At 50.0% G+C, this 23,858-nt stretch overlaps 1 protein-coding gene and 1 pseudogene across 2 annotated transcripts in view; one reads left to right on the top strand and one right to left on the bottom strand.

Moving 5' to 3' along the window:
* Positions 1–2,553: 2,553 nt before the first annotated feature.
* LOC308050573 (olfactory receptor 14A16-like) overlaps positions 2,554–23,858 on the top strand; it is a gene marked incomplete at its 5' end in the record, with an annotated part of 276,539 nt that continues 255,234 nt past the window's right edge. Inside the window, one exon of the mRNA XM_080360736.1 lies at positions 2,554–3,773. Coding sequence (XP_080216862.1) covers positions 2,554–3,486 — 933 coding nt within the window. The 3' untranslated portion in view covers positions 3,487–3,773. The remainder of the gene's footprint in view (positions 3,774–23,858) is intronic.
* Positions 8,731–9,657, bottom strand: LOC308050711 (olfactory receptor 14J1-like; annotated as a pseudogene). The gene has a single exon. The product of its transcript is annotated as an olfactory receptor 14J1-like (transcript).

Below are 23,858 nucleotides of genomic sequence, written 5' to 3'. Positions count from 1 at the left end.
TGCAAGTGCTCCAGTCTGCTCTGTCACCCTGGCCCACGATTCTGGATTGTGCTTTCAAAAGTGACAAAGTGGTCAGAGGGGTTTAGAGGTCCTTGAAAAAGGTAGATATCAAACCCATCTGCATGAAAAGCACAAAGGAGAATTAATGGCTGGTCAACCTGCCTCCATACCTGGAATTTTGCAGGGTCACAGACATGGTGTTCCGTGGTGTCCCAGTAGCCAGATCAGAGATCTCTGGGCTGGAGAATTGGAAGCTGAGTGGAAAGCTGGCTGGACAATCAAGCCAAATGTCATCAGTGGTACAAAGCCCACCATGCAGCCAGTTACTAGTTTCATCTCTCAGTGACCAGCACTTGGACCAACACTGTTAAACATCTTTATTCTCCCTCTGTGTGATGTGACGAGTGCACTGTCAGCTCCTCTGTGAATGATGCAAATTTGGGAGGAACCCTTGAACAGCCTCACCTGGTTCATCCTGCCTGGAGCAGGACAGTGAGACAAGTGAGACAAGGGCTCTCTTCAAACCTGAAGTTATTCTGCGATTCAATGAATCTTTCCCTTGGAGAGGATTTTGAAGGCAGAATAGGCAGAAAAAGAATGAAAAGAATAAAAAACAGAAAAGGAGTTCTAAATGTTGTCAACAAAAATACAGCAGTTCCTCTGAAGAGTGTTTTTCAACTCAAATCTCTAGTAGGGAATATATTTTACAAATTTGATAAAACAAGTATACCTTTATCTGATTGGGTCCTGGACCATAAAAAAGGTGATGGATAGTTATGGTATTATGAGGTCAGTTGTGTCTCAGACACTCATAATCCAGGCGGAATCATGTGGCTGTGAAGGGGACAGTGAGGCCAGTTCTGTCTCTAGAGGTGACAGCCCAGCAGCAGGGACATGGCTGGGAAAGAACCTCAGCCTAAGTCTGACAGATCCTACCCAGGAAGAGATCTTGGAGACAGGTTGTCACATCCATCCCACCTGAGAACATGACGGGACAGCAGCAGGGACATGGTCGTGTGTATCAGAGAAGCTGAAAGGCCAGCGGCACTCATGGGATTTAGGAGACCATGGTGAGATTACTTCTCTCTGCTCAAGTGCAGACAACTAGAAAAATAAGAGGTTGGGATCTCTGCTTGATGGGCAGTTTCTGAGGTGGTAAAGCTTCCAAAGCAGTGAGAAAGCCTTTGACACAGTCTCCCACAGCATCCTAGTTGTTAAGTTGCAGAGGTGTGGTCTAGACAATAGAGTAGTGAGGTGGGTTCAAACTGGCTTAAGGAGAGAAGCCAGAGAGTGGTGGTCAATGGTGCGGAGTCCAGTTGGAGGCCAGTATCTAGTGCAGTGCCTCAGGGGGCAGTACTGGGGCAATATTATTCAATATATTCATTAACGACTTAGACGAGGGAATAGAGTGTACTATCAGCAAGTTTGCTGATGACACTAAGCTGGGAGGAGTGGCTGACACGCCAGAAGGCTGTGCTGCCACCAGAGACCTGGACAGGCTGGAGAGTTGGGCGGGGAATAACCTAATGAAATTTAACAAGGGCAAGTGTAGAGTCCTGCATCTGGGCAGGAACAACCCCAGGTCCCAGTATAGGTTGGGAAATTACATATTAGAGAGCAGTGTAGGGGAAAGGGACCTGGGGGTCCTGGTGGACAACAGGATGACCATGAGCCAGCACTGTGCCCTTGTGGCCAGGAAGGCCAATGGCATCCTGGGGTGTATTAGAAGGAGGGTGGTTAACAGATCAAGAGAGGTCCTCCTTCCCCTCTACTCTGCCCTGGTGAGACCACATCTGGAATATTGTGTCCAGTTCTGGGCCCCTCAGTTCAAGAAGGACAGGGAACTGCTGGAGAGGGTCCAGCGTAGGGCAACAAAGACGATTAAGGGAGTGGAGCACCTCCCTTATGAGGAAAGGCTGAGGGAGCTGGGTCTCTTTAGTTTGGAGAAGAGGAGACTGAGGGGTGACCTTATTAATGTTTATAAATATATAAAGGGTGAGTGCCATGAGGATGGAGCCAGGCTCTTCTCATTGGCAAACAATGATAGGACAAGGGGCAATGGGATCAAGCTGGAACACAAGAGGTTCCACTTAAATTTGAGAAAAAACTTCTTCTCAGTAAGGATGACAGACACTGGAACAGGCTGCCCAGGGGGGTTGTGGAGTCTCCTTCTCTGGAGACATTCAAGACCCACCTGGACATGTTCCTGTGCAACCTCACCTGGACGTTCCTGCTCCAGCAGGGGGATTGGACTAGATGATCTTTTGAGGTCCCTTCCAATCCCAAACATACTGTGATACTGTGATACTGTGTAACTCAAGAGGTCTTGCGCCAGAGGTGTGTTCATGGAAACCAGATGCCCAAGCTGCATTTTAAGCTGTGATGAAGAGTTTTTTTCTCACTTGGTAGAAAGAGAGAATGAGCAGAAACATCCCTCCATCAGGGAGGGGGTTTTCCATGAGAAACAACCTGTTTGTTTTCCTCAGAGAAGTCTCCCCTAACTTGTCACTGTCCTTTCCTCCTTGCACAGGTCCCCATGACCAGAAACAGCCAATGTCCAACAGCAGCTCCATCACCCAGTTCCTCCTCCTGCCCTTCACAGACACATGGGAGCTGCAGCTCTTGCACTTCTGGCTCTTCCTGGGCATCTACCTGGCTGCCCTCCTGGGCAACGGCCTCATCATCACCACCATAGCCTGGGACCAGCACCTGCACACCCCCATGTACTTCTTCCTGCTCAACCTCGCTCTCCTTGACTTGGGCTGCATCTCCACCATTGTCCCCAAATCCATGGCCAACTCTCTGTGGGACACCAAGACCATCTCATACTTGGGATGTGCTGCACAGCTCTTTTCATTTGCATTCTTGATAACAGCAGAGTATTCTCTTCTCACCATCATGTCGTACGACCACTACGTTGCCATCTGCAAACCCCTGCACTACGGGACCCTCCTGGGCAGCAGAGCTTGTGTCCACATGGCAGCAGCTGCCTGGGCCACTGGGTTTCTCACTGCTCTGCTGCACACGGCCAATACATTTTCACTGCCCCTGTGCAAGGGCAATGCCCTGGGCCAGTTCTTCTGTGAAATCCCCCAGATCCTCAAGCTCTCCTGCTCACACTCACACCTCAGGGAACTCGGGCTTCTTGTGGTTAGTGTCTGTTTAGCATTTGGGTGTTTTGTGTTCATAGTGGTGTCCTATGTGCAGATCTTGAGGGCCGTGCTGAGGATCCCCTCTGAGCAGGGACGGCACAAAGCCTTTTCCACCTGCCTCCCTCACCTGGCCGTGGTCTCCCTGTTCCTCAGCACAGGCATCTTTGCCCACCTGAAGCCCCCCTCTATCTCCTCCCCATCCCTGGACCTGGTGGTGTCTGTTCTGTACTCGGTGGTGCCTCCAGCAGTGAACCTCCTCATCTACAGCATGAGGAACCAGGAGCTCAAGGATGCCCTGTGCAAACTCATATCGCTCTGTTTTCTGAAGCAATAAACTGCTTATCTACTTCTACTTAGCAGTTTTAATGCAACTAGTTACAGGTCCAGCTTGTCATTTGTATTTTCTGTTGTTGGTGGTGTTTTTTTATTGTAATAATTTTTCATCCTCTTTCTAAATCAATCTCTGCTTTTCTTTTATAACCACTGGCTGTGTAAATGAGGAGCCATGATCTGTGTGTATTTATAAAAAGTAAAGGGTCCTGTAGTGACTTGTTTTTCACTATATCCTTCCTGCAAGGCCTTTTGGAGATTCAGGGACAGTTTCTGTGTGTATGGGTGGGGGTAAAAGAGTCCATTATGGCAGCCCTGCCAGGGAGCACCAGTGCTTCGTTTTCCAGAGCTGTTCTGTTTCCACTCCCACACTCTCCTTCTCATCCCTGGTGTTGGTGCAAGGCCTGAGTGCTCTGGCACTTGGTCACCGTCCTGCTGTGTGTCAGTGCTGTGGGCGCAGGCAGGGACAGGCAATGGGCTCTGCTGTGACAGAGCTGGCCTCACGACAGCCTTTCCAGAGTGAAAGGTGATGTCCTATACGCAGGGCCTGAACGTTTAAGTCTTCTGAAAAAGATTCTCTCAAGAACATATGCAAGAATGTGACCCACAGATGAAACCCCAGTGTGCAGCTGAACAGTGTGTGTGTGCAGGGCTGGCACACAGCAGTGTCCTCTCACAGCCAGGCTCCTGCCAGAGACCTGCAGGACCAGCAGAGCAGGGAAGGGCTGTGCCCCTGTGCACTGGACACCCCGTGGAAGGAGCCCCAGGTCAGTCACCCTGGACTGGCCCCTCACAACCACCATTTCCAACACTGGCCTCTCACCCCAGCTCAGAGTTCTTTGTCCCTCCATGGAATTTCACTGAAGGAGTAGGTCAGAGATCATGTTCACATTGTACAGATGAGATGTGAGCACGCACATCATGTACGTGAGTTGACATGAACACAAGACAGCACAAACACCATCAGCAGTTCCTTGGAGTTCCTTAAAGACCTGTGAGACAGACAGTTCGTTGAGGTCACATCATGTTAGGACTAATATCCCATAGGAAACCACCAGAAAGCAGCACTTGGATGTGCTTCCTTGAACCAATGCCCACTCCTAATGATGAGGGACATCAAAGATGAATGCAGAACACGGCGACACACCACGGGGCTGAGGTGCCTCCCATTCTTTTGGAGTAGGAAGAAGAGGCCAGACGGACACTGTGACTCCTGCCTCTGTGCATAAAAGGGAAATTGTCTATCCCTGAATATCTCACTGTATTTTAAGATCCCACGAGGCCAGCTCAGATGTGGACACCTGACAGAACCCTGATATTTCTGTGTGTGACTCCAAAGACAAACCCCAGTGGCACAGTGAGATTCATCTCAGCTCCCTTGGACAGGCTCATTGCAAGTGTCCCTATTTGCTACCTCTCCTTTGCCATCCCAATCACATGCTGTTCTACACAGTCCTACATCTGCCCCTCTTTCCCTGTGGGAAATTCTGGACTGTGGTCTTAGAAGTGCCAGAGTGATCAGAGAGGTTCAGAGGTCCCTCAGACAGTCAGACGTCAAACCCATCTTCAGGAATGGCAGGAAGGAGAACTGGGAGAACGACAGGCTGCTCAGCCTACGTCTGTCCCCGGGAGGGTGACAGGCCACATTCTCCTGCAGGCATCTCCAGGCAGCAGAAGGACAAGGAAGGAAATGTTGAACCCAAATAGGCATGGGAAAGAAAGGCATGTTGAGTACATGGAGTTTTGCAAGGCTCCAGACACGGTCTCCTGTGGTGCCTTAGAGCACATTGGTGAGATCTGGAATGCAGATGTGGATGTTGTGATGGGTGGGGAGTTGGCAGCATGACCAAACCCAAACATCATCAGTGGTACAAAGTTCTGTGTTCAGCCAGTTTCTAGTGGCATCCATCAGTAATGAGTACTGGGGCCAACACTGTCCTATGGCTTTATTCTGCCTCTTCATTATGTCGTGGAGCACATTTTCAGCAGGTGACCATCTAAACGAACATCCCAGCCAGGGAACCAGCCAACACGTCACTGTCACTCGCTCTGGGCAACGTGTGCGGAGTCCTGGGCAGGGCAGGTTCAGAGGGCATGGGGCGCAGTGCAAGACACAACATGATCTTGGCTTCATGCCTGCAGGCCCATCAGATGTCAGTTGATGTCAATGACAATTAAAATAAGAACTGAAGTCAAAGATCCAAAGTAAAGGAAGGTGTAAACTTTCCTTCTTTTTCTTTCTTTCTTTCTTTCTTTCTTTCTTTCTTTCTTTCTTTCTTTCTTATTCCTGTATGTATTTAAGTATTTATGTATTTATTTATGTATTTGTCTATTTACTTGTTTATTTACTTGTTTATTTACTTATTTACTTACTTATATTCTTATTTACTTTTTTACTTATTTATTTACTGATTTACTAATTATTTATTTATTTATTTGCTTTCTTATTTACTTATTTATTTATTTAGCTATTTTAAAGTCTTTGCAAGAGGAGTCTCTTTTCTTTGGAAAGGAAAGAGTTCTCCAGAGCTGGGGATGGATTCAGGACACAAATGTCTTCAGCTCCAGGGACACAAACACCTGGTGCCAGTGTAGATGGCCCGGGCACCCCTGCCCAGGCTCCACCTGCACTGCACGGTGCTCTGGTCTCCCCAGGTCCTGTGTGACAGATGCCAATCCCAGGCCAGCACCTCAGGTACACTGGGCCCTAAAATGGCACTGGTTGTTCATGGTGAGACAGCGGATGACTGATGTCTGTCTGGAAATATGCCCTATAATGTTGTTGTTTTGTTTATGTGTTTTTTTGTGGTGTTCTTGCTGTTTTGTTTTTGGTTTTGGTTGTTGTTATTGTTTAATTGGTTTGAGGGTTTTTTTGCTTTGGTTTTGTAGGGATTTTTTTTCTTTTGTTTGATTGGTTTGTTTGTTTAATTGGAGATCTTTGTTTATTTTTTTTTTTAGCATATTAAAATTTAAAAGAAAAAAGCCAAAAAGTGAATTATGTGGAAGTGCACTAAGGGTAGGAGAAGAAATATTGGTCTTCCCCTGTACTTCTATTACCAACACTCTATTATTATATTCAGCTTCCTCGTCATTGAGGAGTTCCCACCTCTCCTGATTCAATGTCCCTGTCCAAGGACAACTTTCCAGCCCTGTCTGGACGTTTGCCCTTCCCAGTGCTCTCAGGTTTCTCCTCCACTTGCTCTTTGGTCATTCAGTGGCCTCTCAACTGTCTGGTTTCTGCTTTGAGCTTCAGGGAGTTACAAACTTGCCCCGTTCTTCAGAGCTCTAATTGACATGGCAGTCAACACGTTCATTGTGTTTATTTCTATCCTCTCCTGTCTCTCTGTCTAAAGCAATTCTTGTGTGGGTGTCCCTTGTGGATGCTGGACCTCATCAGATCCACTTACACACACAGCTGAGGAAAGTGTTTTGCTGTTGATTGAACTGTGCAGTGTTTGCACAGGAGAGCAGGTGGAGCTGGTGCACAGGAGCTGCAGCATCTCCTGCAGAGCTCAGTGGAGAAGTCTGATGGAGGAAAAGTGATGCAATCTCTGGTGGCCAATGAGGGACCCGGCAGCCTGGGGGTGGGGGTGAGGAGCCAGGTTGTCCATACAGTGTCCAGCCTCAGGGACTGTTCTCCTGCCTGTCCAGATGTCTTCAGGAGACTCTCGGGATCAATGACCAGTGTAGAATGCTGCTGTCACTTCTTCCATACACTGGAAAATGACAGAAAACAAGCTGGAAAGAAAAAACCCTCCTTCATGAAATCTTCTTTGAAACCTTCATCAGCAAGTGTCCCATTGAAACCTCTACAGTTAGTTCTACAAGTCTGGAAGATTTGAAGAAAATTAGGGAAAGAAACATCGCTCATTAGGGCTTTCTGTGTTTAATGAGCCCCGTGGCGTATTTGGTGCTGAGTCCATGAACCTCAGATACCAAGCACAGACTGAAGAATCTGCTCCAGAAGTCCAAGCCAGAAGCAAACTCCAAAGTACCTTGAAGCATTAATGGGCCCCACTGAGGGCTGTTACTGACAAAGCCTCCCAGGGACTCGTTAGAGCAGATAATTGGAGGCAGTGATTGCATCAGGCAAAGGCCAAGTGCAGCAGCTCTGATGCTGAGAAAGCCCTTGGTTTGTCTGATGAAGGACAATGGCCAAGCCTTGAGCCCCTGCCCCTGGAAGGGAGATCCTGTCCCTCACGTGTGGCTCAGGGCTCTTCCTGGGGCTGTGGGGAGTGCGATGCCCAGTGCAGGACAATGGTGTGACACTCCCTGGGAGTGCAAGGAGGCAATGGGGAGCCATGGCCATGTCCACCATGTGTCTCCTCTTAGGCCTCGCTGGCAGGGACATCAGCCATAGCCAAGGGGACAAAGACCTTGGCTCTTGCAGGGACATCCAGCCTTGCCAGCACCCTTGGCCATGTCCACCATGGTCCATCCTGCACTGTCCCAGGCCTGTGGCTGTTTCCCCACAGGCTGCAGACACCCCATGTGCTTCCCCACCTTGTTCTCAGCCCAGTGTGTCCCCACCTGTGCTGCTGTCTCTCCATCCTCACCAGCTGTTCCTGGAAACAGAGAGTCATGACTGATCCTGAGTCCCTCTGAATGACCACAGCACTGTGCTCAGAATGACATTTCTTGATCCTGAGCTCCACTCTGGACCTCCAGAGCTGCAGTTTCTGATGGTTTTCCTTTCTCTTGCTGTTTCTCAACAACAACAAAAAAATTAAAAATTGACACCATCTTGGAAAGTGATTTTCAAGATTTCTGAGGCAACTACTGCCCTTTCTTGTCATGGTTTTACCACAGCCACCAACTAAGTCCTTGATAGCTGCACACATCCTGCTCCCAGGCCCCAGGTGGGATATGGGAGAGAACTGAATGGGAAGGGAGAAACTTGTGGGTTTAGAGAAAAAATTAATAAGACAGTAAAAATAATACACTACTACTAATAATATACTTATACTAAGATATACATAAAGTAAAATATATGACACTCAGTGCAATCCCCCACGGAACTCCCATTGTGCTGAACAGGCAGCCAAAAGAAGAGAGCACCCTGGTCCTGAACAGCTGATCCCAGCAAGAGAAAGTGGCTATAAAAGAAAAGCAGTGGATTAGAAAGAGGCTGAAAACATCCTCACAATAAGAAAACAACTAATAACAACAGAAAATCCAGATGACAGGTTGAGCCTGTAATTAGCTACATTAAAACTCCTATGTAGAAACAGATGGGCAGTTTATAGCTTCAGAAAAAAAACTCAGATATGAGTTTGCACAGGGCATCCTTGAGCTCCTGGTTCCTCAAGCTGTAGATGAGAGGGTTCACTGCTGGAGGCACCACCGAGTACAGAACAGACACCACAAGGTCCAGGGATGGGGAAGAGATGGACGGGGGCTTCAGGTAGGCAAACATGGCAGTGCTGACAAGCAGGGAGACCACGGCCAGGTGAGGGAGGCAGGTAGAAAAAGCTTTGTGCCGTCCCTGCTCAGAGGGGATCCTCAGCACGGCCCTCAAGATCTGCACATAGGACACCACAATGAACACAAAACAGCCAAATCCTAAACAGACACTAACCACAACAAGACCAGCTTCCTTGAGGAAGTTGTCTGAGCAAGAGAGCTTGAGAATCTGGGGGATTTCACAGAAGAACTGGCCCAGGGCATTGCCCTTGCACAGGGGCAGTGAAAATGTTTCGACCGTGTGCAGCAGAGCAATGAGAAACCCAGTGGTCCAGGCAGCTTCTGCCATGTGGACACAAGCTCTACTGCCCAGGAGGGTCCCGTAGTGCAGGAGTTTGCAGATGGCAACGTAGCGGTCATACGACATGACAGTGAGGAGACAATACTCTGCTGTGATCAAGAAGACAAACGAAAAGATCTGTGCAGCACATCCTGAGTATGAGATGGCCCTGGTGTCCCAGTGGGAGTTGGCCATGTATTTGGGGACAATGGTGGAGATGGAGCCCAGGTGGAGGAGGGCAAGGTTGAGCAGGAAGAAGTACATGGGGGTGTGGAGGTGCTGGTCCCAGGCTATGGTGGTGATGATGAGGCCGTTGCCCAGGAGGGCAGCCAGGTAGATGCCCAGGAAGAATCAGAAGTGCAAGAGCTGCAGCTCCCGTGTGTCTGTGAACGGCAGGAGGAGGAACTGGGTGATGGAGCTGCTGTTGGACATTTGCTGCCTGTGGGCATGAGGACCTGTGCAAGGAGGAAAGACAGTGATGGTGTAGATGAGACTTCTCTGTGAGAAACCAAAGACATTTCCCATAGACCCTCACACACAGAAACACTTTTCTTTTTCCAGGAGAACGTCCTGGCTGAGCCCTCGTCGGTGCTTGATGAGTGTGCAATGAAGAGCAGGGTCTCTGCCCAGGAGCTCCTGAGGGCTCAGCCTGACCCTGTGTGATCAGGTGGGCAGGGGCCAGTCCTGGGGTTCAGCTTTGTCAGCTGGAATCGCTTCTGGTGCAGAAGGGACTGTCAGCATATGTACCCCCAGGCCTGAGAAACTGAGTTGGAGAGGTTTGGTGTTTCTACAGCTACTTCTGCCCTCCCACCCTGGGGAGTGTTCTTGGATGTCAGAAACCCTCAGCATTTCTGCTGCACTCAGGGAGAACAGAGCGAGTCCTGCGAGACCAGAGGGTGCCTGTGGGTCAGTGCAGAGTGAGGGCAGCTGCTCTGTCCCTCTGTCCTGTTCCAGCTGCCCTGGGCTGGCACCTTTGTAAGATGTGGGCTGATCATACTCCCATGTTACCCTGAAAAGCCACCAGGCGCTGCTGAGAGCAGAGGGACCCACCTCAGACCATGACATGTCCCACCCTTTCCCAAGGTCTCAGCACCCAACATTTAGCCCAGGACACACACGGCTCATTCCCCCGCCCCACAGACTGCATTGCCCACAGCCCACAGGTCAGAGCAAAGCTGGGACACGTGTGCCCATGGACACACCTGCAGGAAAGGACCCACCAGATCAGGCTGTGACTCTGCAGCTGAAACTGCCATCCCCAGAGAGCCTGACAGCAAGAACAAGATCCCAAGAGCAGTGACCCAGAGCAGGGGAGCAAGAAGGAAAATGCGGTGAGGGTGGGGGTGAGAGAGGCCAGGGCAGAGGCAGCCGGGCACTCAGACAGCGTCACCCTTCCCCAGCTGTGCAGCCACCTCCCAGACACCAACAGTGCCGGGCAGCTGCTCTCAGCCCCTGTGCTCTGCAGAGGAACTGCAGCTCTGGCTGCACAGGAGCTGCTTCATGCCTTGGAGCCCCCGGCCCTGAGGGCAGAGGCTTTGCTGGGTGGGACAGGAGGCCAGGGGGCTGCTCACAGGAGGGATCTGACCTGCAGGGGGTCACAGGGACTTTTCTCTCTTCTCCCTCCCATAACCATTCCGGGTTCAGTTTCCTCTCATTTCTGATCATTTCCCTGCTGCCTGGAGATTCTCCCCTGGGAGGTGTTTCCCTGTCCATGTCTGTTCCCTGTCAGTGCTCACAGACCATCCCACCCTCTGTGCCCTCCCCCTGGCCCTACAGATCCTGCCTGTTCACAGGCACTGCCTGGGGGCATCTTCCTGTCTGCAGGCTGGAAAACAGGACAGGTCAGACTAAGTGTAAGGTGTCCAGCAAAGATGATGCTGGTTCTGCATAGGCAGAGGAGAGGCAAGGCATGCCAGGATTCTCTTGAAGACCTACTGCAGTTCATGTGTCTCAAGTATTTGTTTAAAATTAAGAACAGCCTTACTCACCACCCATTCCCCAGAGTAGAAGACTGAAAACACAGACTCATGGAGGTTCCTTATCTTTGTAGTACTCTTTATCTTCTTCTCCTTGAAACCTCCTCTTGTCAATATTCTGGAATGAGCTGGAGCTGTGAGCAGCCCCGACCCACAGAGAACCCAGCAGCAGAAGGACCCTGCCCTGCCGGGGGTCGCTCCTTCCCCCCACAGCTTCTCCCATCAGTGTTGCTGGAATCTCCCGGGCAGGCTGAGCGCTGACCCTGGCAGGCGGCAGAGTCCCTGCCCGGCACAGCCCTGGGGTGCAGGGACCCTGCTCTGCAGGACAGCCCTGGGCACCCCTGCCTGCACATTGACATTTACACCCCACAGCCACCCTGGGGAGAACGCAGCATTCACGTCTTGTCACTGACAGTGCAGAAGGCAATCCCTGCTCTGCAGCACATCCTCCCCTCTGATCAGAGAACCTCTGAGAGCTCTACTTACATCTCTCGCAGGCTCTGCAATGTGACAGATTTCTGAGATCCTACCAGGATTTCCAGATGCAATGCCCTGCAGCCACAGGCTTCATATCGGAGAGGATTTCATTTCCAGTGACCTCTCATCATCCTCCCAGACCAGACTGTGTTTCCCTCTCTATGCCTGGCTCCTGTGGCCTCGGTACTGCAGACAGAGCCCTCAGCCCTGCTGCGTGTGCAGAGGAGCTGCTCTTGGGCAGAGCTGTCTCTCTGCAGCGCTGCCGCTGCCATGAGCTCCCTGTGTCCCAGGAGCCCAGCCCAGCTCAGCAGCACAGGAGCAGCCCATGATGTCCCTTTCTCTGTCCCCTCTGGGCTCCTCCAGGTGTCCCTGGGGCTCCAGGGGCACATCCTTTGAGACAACCTCAATTAATCAGTGATGTTGATTTTTTCTCCTCTGAAGAGACACATAATTGTGTTCTTTGTATTAAACAATGAATTAGCATGAGAAGCAACTTTTCTTGTCCCATCATTAGAAAGGACACCGGCAATATTACAACAAATGATCTAATAACTCCAAACGAGGGAGGAATATCTTCAGTTGAATAAATTCAGGCATTCAGGCATTTTTTTTCTGCCTTTATACTCCTAGGTCTAGAGAGACATTCATCAGTCTTTGGCCATGTCATGTCTGTACTCTGATTCAAAGCCTTTGCACACATGGGCTCTTGGACACTTGGTACCAGGTTTCTTGTGCAGGTCAGAGCTGGCCTGGTGCCACAGCTGGGGTGGCTCAGCCCAGATGTGAGGCCATGTCCTCAGCCAGGGACTGACTGGGGAGCTGGAGCTGTCAGTGCTGCAGACAGAGCTGTGACACGGATGGAATGAACTGCCAGGCAGGGTGGCAGGAGTGAGTTCATCTGGTCTCAAGGACAGCAGCCTCCAAGCACAGCAACAGCCCAGATCAGAACTCAGTCCAGACCTGGAAGGCAATTCAGGGGCCCATAATGAGCTGTTACTACTGCAGGAACAGTTAAAGGAGAAACAAACTCATTGTCTGGCCACTGATGAACTTAATAAAAGATAGAGGTGAGAATCCCTGTGTCCTCTTGTTCTCCCTCTTGTCCAGCAAGGTCTCCCAGGCCTCTGTGACTGGAGGCAGAACAAGCAGCAGTGGATGGGGATCAAGTCAGGGTCACTGGAACTAACACAATCCTCTCCAGTCTATGGGACAGCAGGGGCAGCATCCCAGGAGCTGGGACAGCAGGACCATGTCACAGTGAGGCCACTCTCCACCATCTGTGAAAGCTCATGGAGACTGGGGGGACTCCCTGAGCACTGGCAGCTCTCACACAGTGTGTGCACTTTTCAAAATGGCCCATGGGTGAGCAGGGGAACTAAGGGCTGTGCCCCAGAGCATGTCCACTGGGACCCCATTTCTGGGTGTCTGGAAGAGAAGGTGACGGGGTTTGCCCAGAGCAGGTTGTGCCTGTCCATCCTCTTTTTTTTAATGAAGGAAAGGACAGGGTTGTGGATGTGGAGAGAACATTGATGGTCTGTTATCTGGAAGTCAGCAAGGCATTCAGTGTCATCACCTGCAATATTCTTGTGCCCATGGTAGGATATTATGGTCTGTGTCAGTGTGCAAGTAGATGGGTAAAACCAATGTGGATGATTGGGCTTGGAAAGGTGCTGTACAAAGGGAGAAACATTTTAGTGATGAGGACAGTCAAGCCCTAGAAGCTCTTTTCCAGGAGTGCGCACCCACTCTACACCAGAAAGTGCCCAAGATGTGTTTGGATAAAGCCCTGAGCAATCTCGTCTGACCCTGCTTTGAGCAGGAGGTTGGTCAAGACACCTCCCAAGCTCCCAACCAGCCTGAATGACACTGTCCTTTCATCCCCTTCATGTTTTCAATTTAGATAAAACTCTCAGGTTCTTCCTGACCACAGGAATAATTCACATGAGGTGCAGGGCTTCTTTGCAAGTGCCCCTAAACAGTCCTGACCACATCTTTTGTACGCCTTTTCATTTGCCCCAGCCCAGGTTCTTTTTTGCTGTCCTAATACCCTTCCAGAAAGAACAGCCCCTCTTCTTCATCATTTCAGCACAGGTTGTTCAAGAGGTGTCAGCCTCCATGTACAGAGTCTGTACATCAGCCAGGCAGCAAAGCCGCCATTACAGAAATGGAGATGAGGCTCTCGACCAGCTCCTTGAACCCATGGATCAGCGTGACATGTCTGCTGAGATTCCTGGGTGTAGCAATGAGAACGATTCTTACAGACACAGACAGAGACGCACAGGCATAGGGTTCTTGTTAGCAGTGAGAGCAGAGCCAGGCAGAACTGAACTCACTTCTTACACTCATAAAAAACACATACTTGTTTATAATCTGTTCAAGATCCTTTAGCTGGAACTGCACATCCTACCATTCCCACACCTGGGAACACCTAAACTTCATGAGCATAGCATGTGAGTCCTCGTTGGGTACCCTGGCTCAGCTCCTGGCCCATGTGGTACTTCAGGCTGTGAAGGGAATCAAAACCAAATTTTTGGCTAGTTTATTTTACACACTGTCACACAGGGCAGATGAAGAATGCTCAGAACTCCAATCTCTGCTACGCTGTAAGTCTTGATACCCCATCCATAGGTACATATCTAAGTGGTTCAGATAAAGGGTATTCTGGCAAAAGTCAACCTTTGTGTCCCCAGGTGATGGACACTGCTCATGTGCCTCTGCAGAGAGTGGCAGAGGTTGGATCCCTTTCTCAGGAGAAACTCCTTGATGGAAAGACACAGCTACAGGGGTGACTCAACAAGGTTTTATTGCATTTCACTCTGCATCAGAGTTGATATATTTGGTGCTTTTCTGTGATAACACCTCCACAGATGATCACAAAAAGACAACAGTTTCATAAGAGATGGTTACAAAGGCCCTGCCATGAACAAGGAAGCTCACCATGAGCTCTGGAGGAAGCAAGGAAGATTATAACAAGCATCAGGAAGAGCCAAGAAGTTCAAGACCTCTTCTGAAGAGCAAGAGGACCTGAGTAGCAGTGACTGGCCATGTGTGGCATGGGAGAGATGGTCAGGGGATGTGGGGTAGAAAAGGATGATGGCTGATGACTTCAGCAAATCCTCACAACCATGTCTGAGCCACAAGTGGAATGTGGCTGATGTCTGTGGGTGGAAGGGGAATAGGAAGCAGATTTTTGGAGCTAGGTTTCCCTCGGACTAAACACATATGGCAGTGCCATTTGCATGCTGTGGGCATGGCTGTGCCTGGGAGATGGGGAACGGCTGCTGCTGGGGTGGCTGTGCTCAGTTACGGCCCATGAGCTGACCCTGCTCTGCTCCTCTCTTACACTGCCCACACTTGGATGGAACCTCCTGGAGTGTTAGCCCATTACAGAACAACAAGAGTGAAAGGTTTGTGAGACACATGGGAGTGCAGGAAGCGAGTGGTCTATGCGTAGCAGTAAGTGTGTTAAAGGCAAGAAGAAGACCTGAAGAGCATGGGCTGGTCATGCTAATGTGGAAAAGACTGATTTTTCTTTTTTTATTTAAGGGCAGTACAAGAAGAAATATGTGCATTTCAGTAATGGAGCATGGATCCACATTGAGGATTCGAGCAAGTTTGGGACTGGGACAGCTCAGGTGATTGGTGACCATTGCCAGGTGTATGAAAGAAGCTGAATGGGTTTGAAGGATCTCACAGTCATTGCCAAATCCTCAGAAAACCAGAGCCTTGTGGTTAAAGCAACAGCACTTGGCACCAAACCCACCCCCAAAACACAAATACCCTCCCAGTGACCACAGGCAGAGCCTGAGAAATATACGAAATAAATGGTCTCCTTGGTCGAGTCCTGGGGTCAGGGCTCAGCCATCCTGATGATAAACAGACATGAAGGGCTGACATGGCATCAGAGCCACCTCCACATCACCTTCCACACCTGTAACCAGTGTCTCCAAGTCTTTCCTTCACCAGCCTCCAGGGACAGGGACCTGCTCTGGTTGTTTCCTTCACAGCTGTGTCAGTGATGGCCCTTCATGGGGTCCCAAACACCCTCAGAACTTGGGATTTGCTTCAGCCTTTCACTTCATTAGAGGTTTGTTCATTCTCTCAGTATCTGCAGTTCAGGATCACGGCAGCAGAGGGCTCATGAACACACAAAGTGCTCTTACATGCTAATCCACTGTGCATCGTTTTCCTAAATGCTTCAAGTCTGGTGTGGATGATTAGGGAGATTTCAGGAATAGCCAAACAGAGACCATTTCCATAATAAACAGCAACAAAGAAGTATTTCTTCTGTTTCATTCCCTGCTCACACTTCCCTCCCTTTCCAGAACAGGCGGTCTCAGCAGTCTCTTGTTCATATTGTTCTGGAGCGTCTCTTGATAAAGACTGAGTCTGTCAGAAAAGTAGGTACCTAAATCACCATGTGAGTGAGGAGACAGGCCAGGACAGCTCAAGAGGAGTCACACTCCTCTGGACCAAGAGGTTCCTGGCAATCTCAGGTGCTATGCACAGTGATACTTGTGTTCAGGGAGCTGGTCAAATGACCCATCTCCTGTTCTGCGCAAACACAATCAAATGTTCTTTGGGGTTCCATGAAGACCTGTGGCACACACAAGGTCTCTCATTTTGGGAGAAACAACCCATGGGAAATCACCTGAATGCAGCACTGGGATGTGCTGTCTTGAACTGAGCTCCCTGTGTCCATTCCTCATGACGTGGGACATCTCAGACGAGTGCAGAGCAGGTGACACATCACAGAGCTGAGGTGTCTCCCGTCCTTTGGAGTGGCAACAGGAGGCCAGAGGGACACTGTGACTCCTGCCGCTGTGTGTAAAAGGGACAGACTCTGTCTCTGAGCATCCCTGGGTGAACAAGGAGTCCTGAGACCAACTCAGATATGGATGCCTGACAGGACCTGACATTTCTGTGTGTGACTCCATTAACAAACCCCACTGGATCAGTGAGATTCGTCTCAGCTGCCTTGAAAACGATCATTGCAAGTGCTCCAGTCTGCTCTGTCACCCTTTCTTGTGATTCCAGATTGTGCTCTCATAAGTGTCAAGGAAACCAGAATGGCTCTGGGGTCCTAAGGAAACACAGACCTCAAACCCATCTTCAGGAAGAGCAGGAATAGGAACTGGGATAACTACAGGCTGGCCACCCTACCTCCCTCCCTGGGAAGGGGTTGGGACACGTCCTCCTGCAGACATTTCCAGGAATGTGAGGACAAGGAAGGGATTGCTGAATCCAAATGGACAGGGGAAAGAATGGCATGTTGTGTACAGGGTGTTTGCAAGGCTCAGACATGGTCTCCTTCTGGCCAGAGTGGTGCTGATGAGGCTCAAAAAGCAGGTGCTGGGTGGGAAGTTGGCTGAACCATCCAGCACAAATGTCATCAGTGCTACAAAGTCCTCCATGCAGCCAGTTACTGGTGTCATCCCTCAGTGACCAGCACTTGGACAACACTGTTGAACGTCTTTATTCTCCCTTTCCAAGATATAAGAGACAGCACTTTAAGTGCCTTGAGGATCATACAAACCTGGGTGGAGGCCTTGAGCAGCCTCACCTGGTTCACCCTGAGCAGGAGAGTGAGACAGGATGAGTGAGACAAGGGCTCTCTGCAAACCTGAGTTATTCTGTGATTTGACAGAATTTTTCCCTTGGACAGGTTTCTGGAGAGAGAAGAGGTGGAAGAATGGGAAAAAAAAAAGTAAGGCAGAAGAGATATGGAAGGTGTTAACAGAAGTACAGGAGTTCCAGTGAGGAGTGCTTTTCACTGACAGTATTAGTAGAAAATATATTTGACAACTTTGAACAAGGTGAGGAAGCGAGATGGGTGTCTGCAGCCTGCAGGGAAAGAGGGGCAGGGGCAGCACCGTGTGGAACAGCCTGTGGTGGAGATGGCAAAGGGCGCTGTAAGGCTGGAAGGGACCCACAGAACCCAGGTCTGTGTCCCCTTGGCCAGGGCAGTTGTCTCTGCCACTGACCCCAGGAGCAGACATGTTGTCCTCATGGCACTGGGGCCTCGCTGCCTCCTTGCAGCCCCATGGGGAAGCTGGAAGTTGTTGTACCAGCGTTGTCCTTCCCTGGGCCTTGCACACCCACATCCCACGGTCCCAGGAAGAGCCCTGAGCCGTGTGTGAGGGACAGGATCCCCCTTCCCATTGCCTGGAGGTCATGGCTTCTCCTTTCTGCTGCAGAAAGCAAACCAAGGGGTTTCTGAGCATCAGAGCTGAAGAAAAGACTCAAAGGAGACCTCATGGTGGCTACAGCTTCCTCACAAAGGGAGAAGGAATGGAAGGCACTGACCTGTTCTCTGTGGTGACCAAAGACAATACCCAAGGGAATGTCAGGAAGATGTGCCAGGGAGGGTCAGGTTGAACATGAGGAAAAGGTTCTTCCCCCAGAGGTGCTGGGCACTGAACAGGCTCCCCAGGGAGGTGTCACGGCCCCAACCTGACAGTGTTCAACAAGAGACTGGACAACGTCCTCAGACACACAGGGTGACCTGTGGGGTGTCCTGTGCAGGGACAGGAGTTGGACTCCATGATCCTTGTCGGTCCTTCCAACTCAGGACATTCTATGATTCTATGAAACACTAGGTCAAAAATCCATGTTTTCATTGTGCATATGAGATGTAAACACACACATCATGTGCATGTCCAGTGTGTGCGTGTGGTGAGATGAACCCAAGGGAGCACAAATGCCATCAGCTGTTTCTTGGGGTGCCATAAAGGTCAGTGGGACAGAGATGGTGTTCAGGGGTCTCTTCCAACCTCTGTTATTGTAGGATTTCATGAATCTTTTCCTTGGAGATATAAAATGCCCCAGAGTAAATACAGCAGCTCCTCTGAGGAACGTTTCTCCACTCAAACCCTTGATAGGAAATCTATCAGATACATTTGATGAAAGCAGCTCAGTTTGATCTGCTCACACACTGGACCACAAGGAGGGTGATGGTGGGTACGATGCCGTGTGGTCACTGTGTCTCAGGAACTCATAGTCCAGTAGGAACCAATGGGTGTGGAGGGCACTGTGAGGTCACTTCTGCCTCTGCAGGGGATTGGCCAACAGCAGGAACATGGCTGGAAAGGACTGTGAGGTCACACACAGGCGAGCAATGGGGCCCAATCAGCATGGCTTGATGAAAGGCAGGTCCTGCTTGACCAGCCTGATCTTCTGTGACAAGGTGACCGCTGAGCAGATGAGGGAAAGTCTGTCGTGGGCAGTGAATGCGCCACACGGGCTGTGGGTGTTGTGTCCTTAGACTGCAGTGAAGCCTTTGACACCGTGTCCCACAGCATCTCCTGGAGAAGCGGCAGCTCGTGGCCTGGATGGTGTATGTGCGATGGGTAAAGAACTGGCTGGAAGGCATTTTAGAGCCATTTGTCCCCTTCCTGTTCACATGGGCATCCCATCAATGCATCACTGCTCTACCCCAGTGTAGATAGGCACAAGGCCTTCTCCACCTGGACCTCTTATCAATGCCACTGGTTTCTCCAGCACCCTCATCCTGGACTGTGGGATGCCCAGAACAGCCCTCGCAAGACAGTTTGACAAAGCCTTTTTTCTACACCTTCCCCAAATCCCTGCTCAATCCCCTCATGTACAGCTCAAAGACCAGAATGGTTGGGTAAAAGTGGGACATTGAGAAAAATGGTCAGGAAAGCTTTGAGGTGCACAGAGAGCCCATCACCATGTTGTCAAGCTGCTCTCTCTGAACAGGCCCAGAGGACCTGGATAGCATTTGCTGTGTCCCAGAAACTCGCCTGGAAGGTCGGGATATGGAGAAAAGGTTTGGTCTGGGAAGGGACAGACAGGGGCTGGTGGAACTGGCTGGTGTGACTGTGAGACCTCTCTCCAACACCTCAGAAAAGTCCTGGCTCTCAGGGAGGCTGCATGGTCCTCTGAGAAAGAAAATAGCAAAAATGACTTATCACAGAATCATAGAATAATTGTGCTTGGAAGAGACCCTTAAGATCATTGAGTCCAACCATAACCTAAATCTGGCACTAAACCATGTCCCTAAGAGCCCCATCTATCTGTGTTTTAAACACCTTCAGTGATGGGGACTCCACAACCTCACTGGACAGTCTGCTCCATTGCTTCAAAACCCTTTCCCTGAAGAATTTCTTCCTAATATCCAATCTAAACCTCTCCGTGTGCAACTTGAGGCCATTTCCTCTTGTCCTATCACTTGCTACTTGGGAGAAGAGACCAACGCCCTCCATGATAAAACCTCCTTACAGGCAGCTGTAGAGAGTAATAATGTCTCTACTCAGCCTCCTGTTCTCAAGGCTGAACAGCCCCAGCTCCCTCAACCGCTCCTCGTGAGACTGGTGCTCCAGACCCTTCACCAGCCTTGTCACCCTCCTCTGAACTCTCTCCAGCACCTCAATGTCTTCCTTGCCATGAGGGGCCTCAAACTGACCCCAGGATTCAAGGTGCAGCCTCACCAGTGCCCAGTACAAAGGGATGATCACTTCTCTAGTCCTGCTAAAGCTCTGATTGAATCAAGGCTTGAACACCTTGGTGTGACTCAGTTAGTGACGGGTTGGACTGCAGACTCCTGAGGTCCCTTCAACCTCAGTTCTCTCATGATCCCATTGTGATGTTGGGCTCTGTTTCAGACTGGAGCAGAGCAGGCGATGATGGGGCAGGACCCACCTGTGCTGTAGGTGACCATCTAAACCAACATCCCAGCCAGGGAAACAGCCAACACCTCAGTGTGACTCGCTCTGGGCAACGTGTGAGGAGTCCTGGGCAGGGCAGGTTCAGAGGGCATGGGGCGCTGTGCAAGACACAACGTGATCTTGGCTTCATGCCTGCAGGCCCATCAGATGTCAGTGGATGTCAATGACAATTGAAATAAGAAGAACTGAAGTCAAAGATCCAAAGCAAAGGAAGGTGTCAACATATTTTTAATTAATTAATTAATTAATTTTAACGTCTTTATCAGGGAGTTACTTTTCTTTGGAAAGGAAAGAGTTCTCCAGAACTGGGCACGGATTTAGGACACAAATGTCTTCAGCTCCATGGACACAAACACCTGGTGCCAGTGTAGATGCCCCGGGAACCCCTGCCCAGGCTCCACCTGCACTGCAAGGTGCTCTGGTCTCCCCAGGTCCTGTGTGACAGATGTCAATCCCAGGCCAGCACCTCAGGTACACTGGGGCCCTAAAATGGCCCTGGCTGTTTATGGTGAGACAGCTGATGAAAGATGTATTAAGGGTAGGAGAAGAAATATTGATCTTCCCCTGTACTTCTATTACCAACACTCTATAATTTCATCTCCCTCATCATTCAGGAGTTCCCACCTCTCCTGATTCAATGTCCCTGTCCAAGGACAACTTTCCAGCACTGTCTGGACGTTTGCCCTTCCCAGTGCTCTCAGGTTTCTCCTCCACTTGCTCTTTGGTCATTCAGTGGCCTCTCAACTGTCTGGTTTCTGCTTTGAGCTTCAGGGAGTTACAAACCTGCCCCGTTCTTCAGAGCTCTAATTGACATGGCAGTCAACACGTTCATTGTGTTTATTTCTATCCTCTCCTGTCTCTCTGTCTAAAGCAGTTCTTGTGTGGGTGTCCCTTGTGGATGCTGGACCTCACCAGATCCACTTACACACACAGCTGAGGAAAGTGTTTTGCTGTTGATTGAACTGTGCAGTGTTTGCACAGGAGAGCAGGTGGAGCTGGTGCACAGGAGCTGCAGCATCTCCTGCAGAGCTCAGTGGAGAAGTCTGATGGAGGAAAAGTGATGCAATCTCTGGTGGCCAATGAGGGACCCGGCAGACTGGGGGTGGGGGTGAGGAGCCAGGTTGTCCATACAGTGTCCAGCCTCAGGGACTGTTCTCCTGCCTGTCCAGATGTCTTCAGGAGACCCTCGGGATCAGTGTCCAGTGTAGAATGCTGCTGTCACTTCTTCCATACACTGGAAAATGATTGAAAATACCCTGGAAAGAAAAAACCCTCCTTCATGAAAACTTCTTTGAAATCTTCATCAGCAAGTGTCCCATTGAAACCTCTCCAGTTAGTTCTACAAGGCTTGAAGATTTGAAGAAAATTAAGATAAGAAACATTGCTCGTTAGGGCTTTCTGTGTTTTAATGAGCCCCATGGCCTATTTGGTGCTGAGTCCATGAACCTCAGATACCAAGCACAGACTGAAGAATCTGCTCAAGAAGTCCAAGCCAGAAGCAAACTCCAAAGTACCTTGAAGCATTAATGGGCCCCACTGAGGGCTGTTACTGACAAAGCCTCCCAGGGACTCGTTAGAGCAGATAATTGGAGGCAGTGATTACATCAGGCACAGGCAAAGTGCAGCAGCTCTGATGCTGAGAAAGCCCTTGGTTTGTCTGATGAAGGACAATGGCCAAGCCTTGAGCCCCTGCCCCTGGAAGGGAGATCCTGTCCCTCCCGTGTGGCTCAGGGCTCTTCCTGGGGCTGTGGGGAGTGCGATGCCCAGTGCAGGACAATGGTGTGACACTCCCTGGGGGTGCAAGGAGGCAATGGGGTGCCATGGCCATGACAGCCATGTGTCTCCTCTTAGGCCTCGCTGGCAGGGACATCAGCCAGAGCCAAGAGGACAAAGACCTTGGCTCTTGCAGGGACATCCAGCCTTGCCAGCGCCCTTGGCCATGTCCACCATGGTCCATCCTGCACTGTCCCAGGCCTGTGGCTGTTTCCCCACAGGCTGCAGACACCCCATGCGCTTCCCCACCTTGTTCTCAGCCCAGTGTGTCCCCACCTGTGCTGCTGTCTCTCCATCCTCACCAGCTGTTCCTGGAAACACAAAGTCATGCCTGATCCTGAGTCCCTCTGAATGAACACAGCACTGTGCTTAGAATGACATTTCTTGATCCTGAGCTCCACTCTGGACCTCCAGAGCTGCAGTTTCTGATGGTTTTCCTTCCTCATGCTGTTTCCACTACCAAAAAAAAAAAAAAAAAGTGCCTTCATCTTGGAAAGTGATTTTCAAGAGTTCTTGAGCCACTACTATCCTTCCCTGTCAATGTTCTACCCCAGCCAGCAACTAAGACCACAATAGCTGCTCATGTACTCCCCCAACCTATTAAGTGCGATATGGAAGATAACCGAAGGGAATGGAGAAACCCGCGGGTTCAGAAATAGCATTTTAATAAGACAATAAATATAGTATAATATACTACTACTACTATGTATATAATTAAATGAAATGAAATTTAAAAATTAAAGTGAAATATAAGAAATTAAACTATATTAAATTAAGGAAATACACTCTGTCCAACCCCCATGTAACTCCAGTCACATGAACATCCAGTCCTAGAGAAAGGAGCACCTTGGTCCCAAACAAACAATCCCAGCAAGACAGAGCAAAAAGGCCCAAGGGCCAGCTGCAAAATGGCAGAACAGCAAAAAACTCACCCAAAACTCCCAGCAGAACGGAACTTCCAAACTAAACTAACTAAAGTACCTGGCAAATCTGACCTAACAGAAGTAACCATCCAGAAATGTCAGCTCCAGCTTATACTGAGCATGACACTAATTGTAGATGTGGGAATATAAGGGAAGATTGGCAAGAAGGAGATTTGTAAATACACTTAAGTGACTGTACCCAGAGTTTAGAAAACACAAATCACACTAATTTAGCTTTAGCCTTGTGTGCTTCACAAGTTGAACCTCTGTCTTTATAGAACATAGACTTGTGAAATCTTAAAGGCACCTCCTCAAACATCCTTGAAATTGCTGCTCCACTCAATAACAGGAAGATGTGCCAGGGGAGGGTCAGTGGGACATGAGGAAAAGGTTCTTCCCCCAGAGGTGCTGGACACTGAACAGGCTCCCCAGGGAGGTGTCACGGCCCCAACCTGACAGTGTTCAAGAAGAGACTGGACAACGTCCTCAGACACACGGGGTGACCTGTGGGGTGTCCTGTGCAGGGACAGGACTTGGACTCCATGATCCTGTGGGTCCTTCCAACTCAGGACATTCTATGATTCTGTGAAACACTCGGTCAAAAGTCCATGTTTTCATTGTGCAGTTGAGATGTAAACACATGGCTCAGGGCTCTTCCTGGGACCGTGGGATGTGAATGTGCAAGGCCCAGGGAAGGACAACACTGGGACAACAACTTCCAGCTTCCCCATGGGGCTGCAAGGAGGCAGCGAGGCCCCAGTGCCATGAGGACAACATGTCTGCTCCTGGGGTCA

The sequence above is a fragment of the Nesoenas mayeri genome, assembly GCF_963082525.1.
Source record: "Nesoenas mayeri genome assembly, chromosome: 29".
Classification (NCBI taxonomy): Eukaryota; Metazoa; Chordata; class Aves; order Columbiformes; family Columbidae; genus Nesoenas; species Nesoenas mayeri.
Note: the sequence above shows the minus strand (reverse complement) of the source record. Positions and strands in the feature narration are given on the sequence as shown.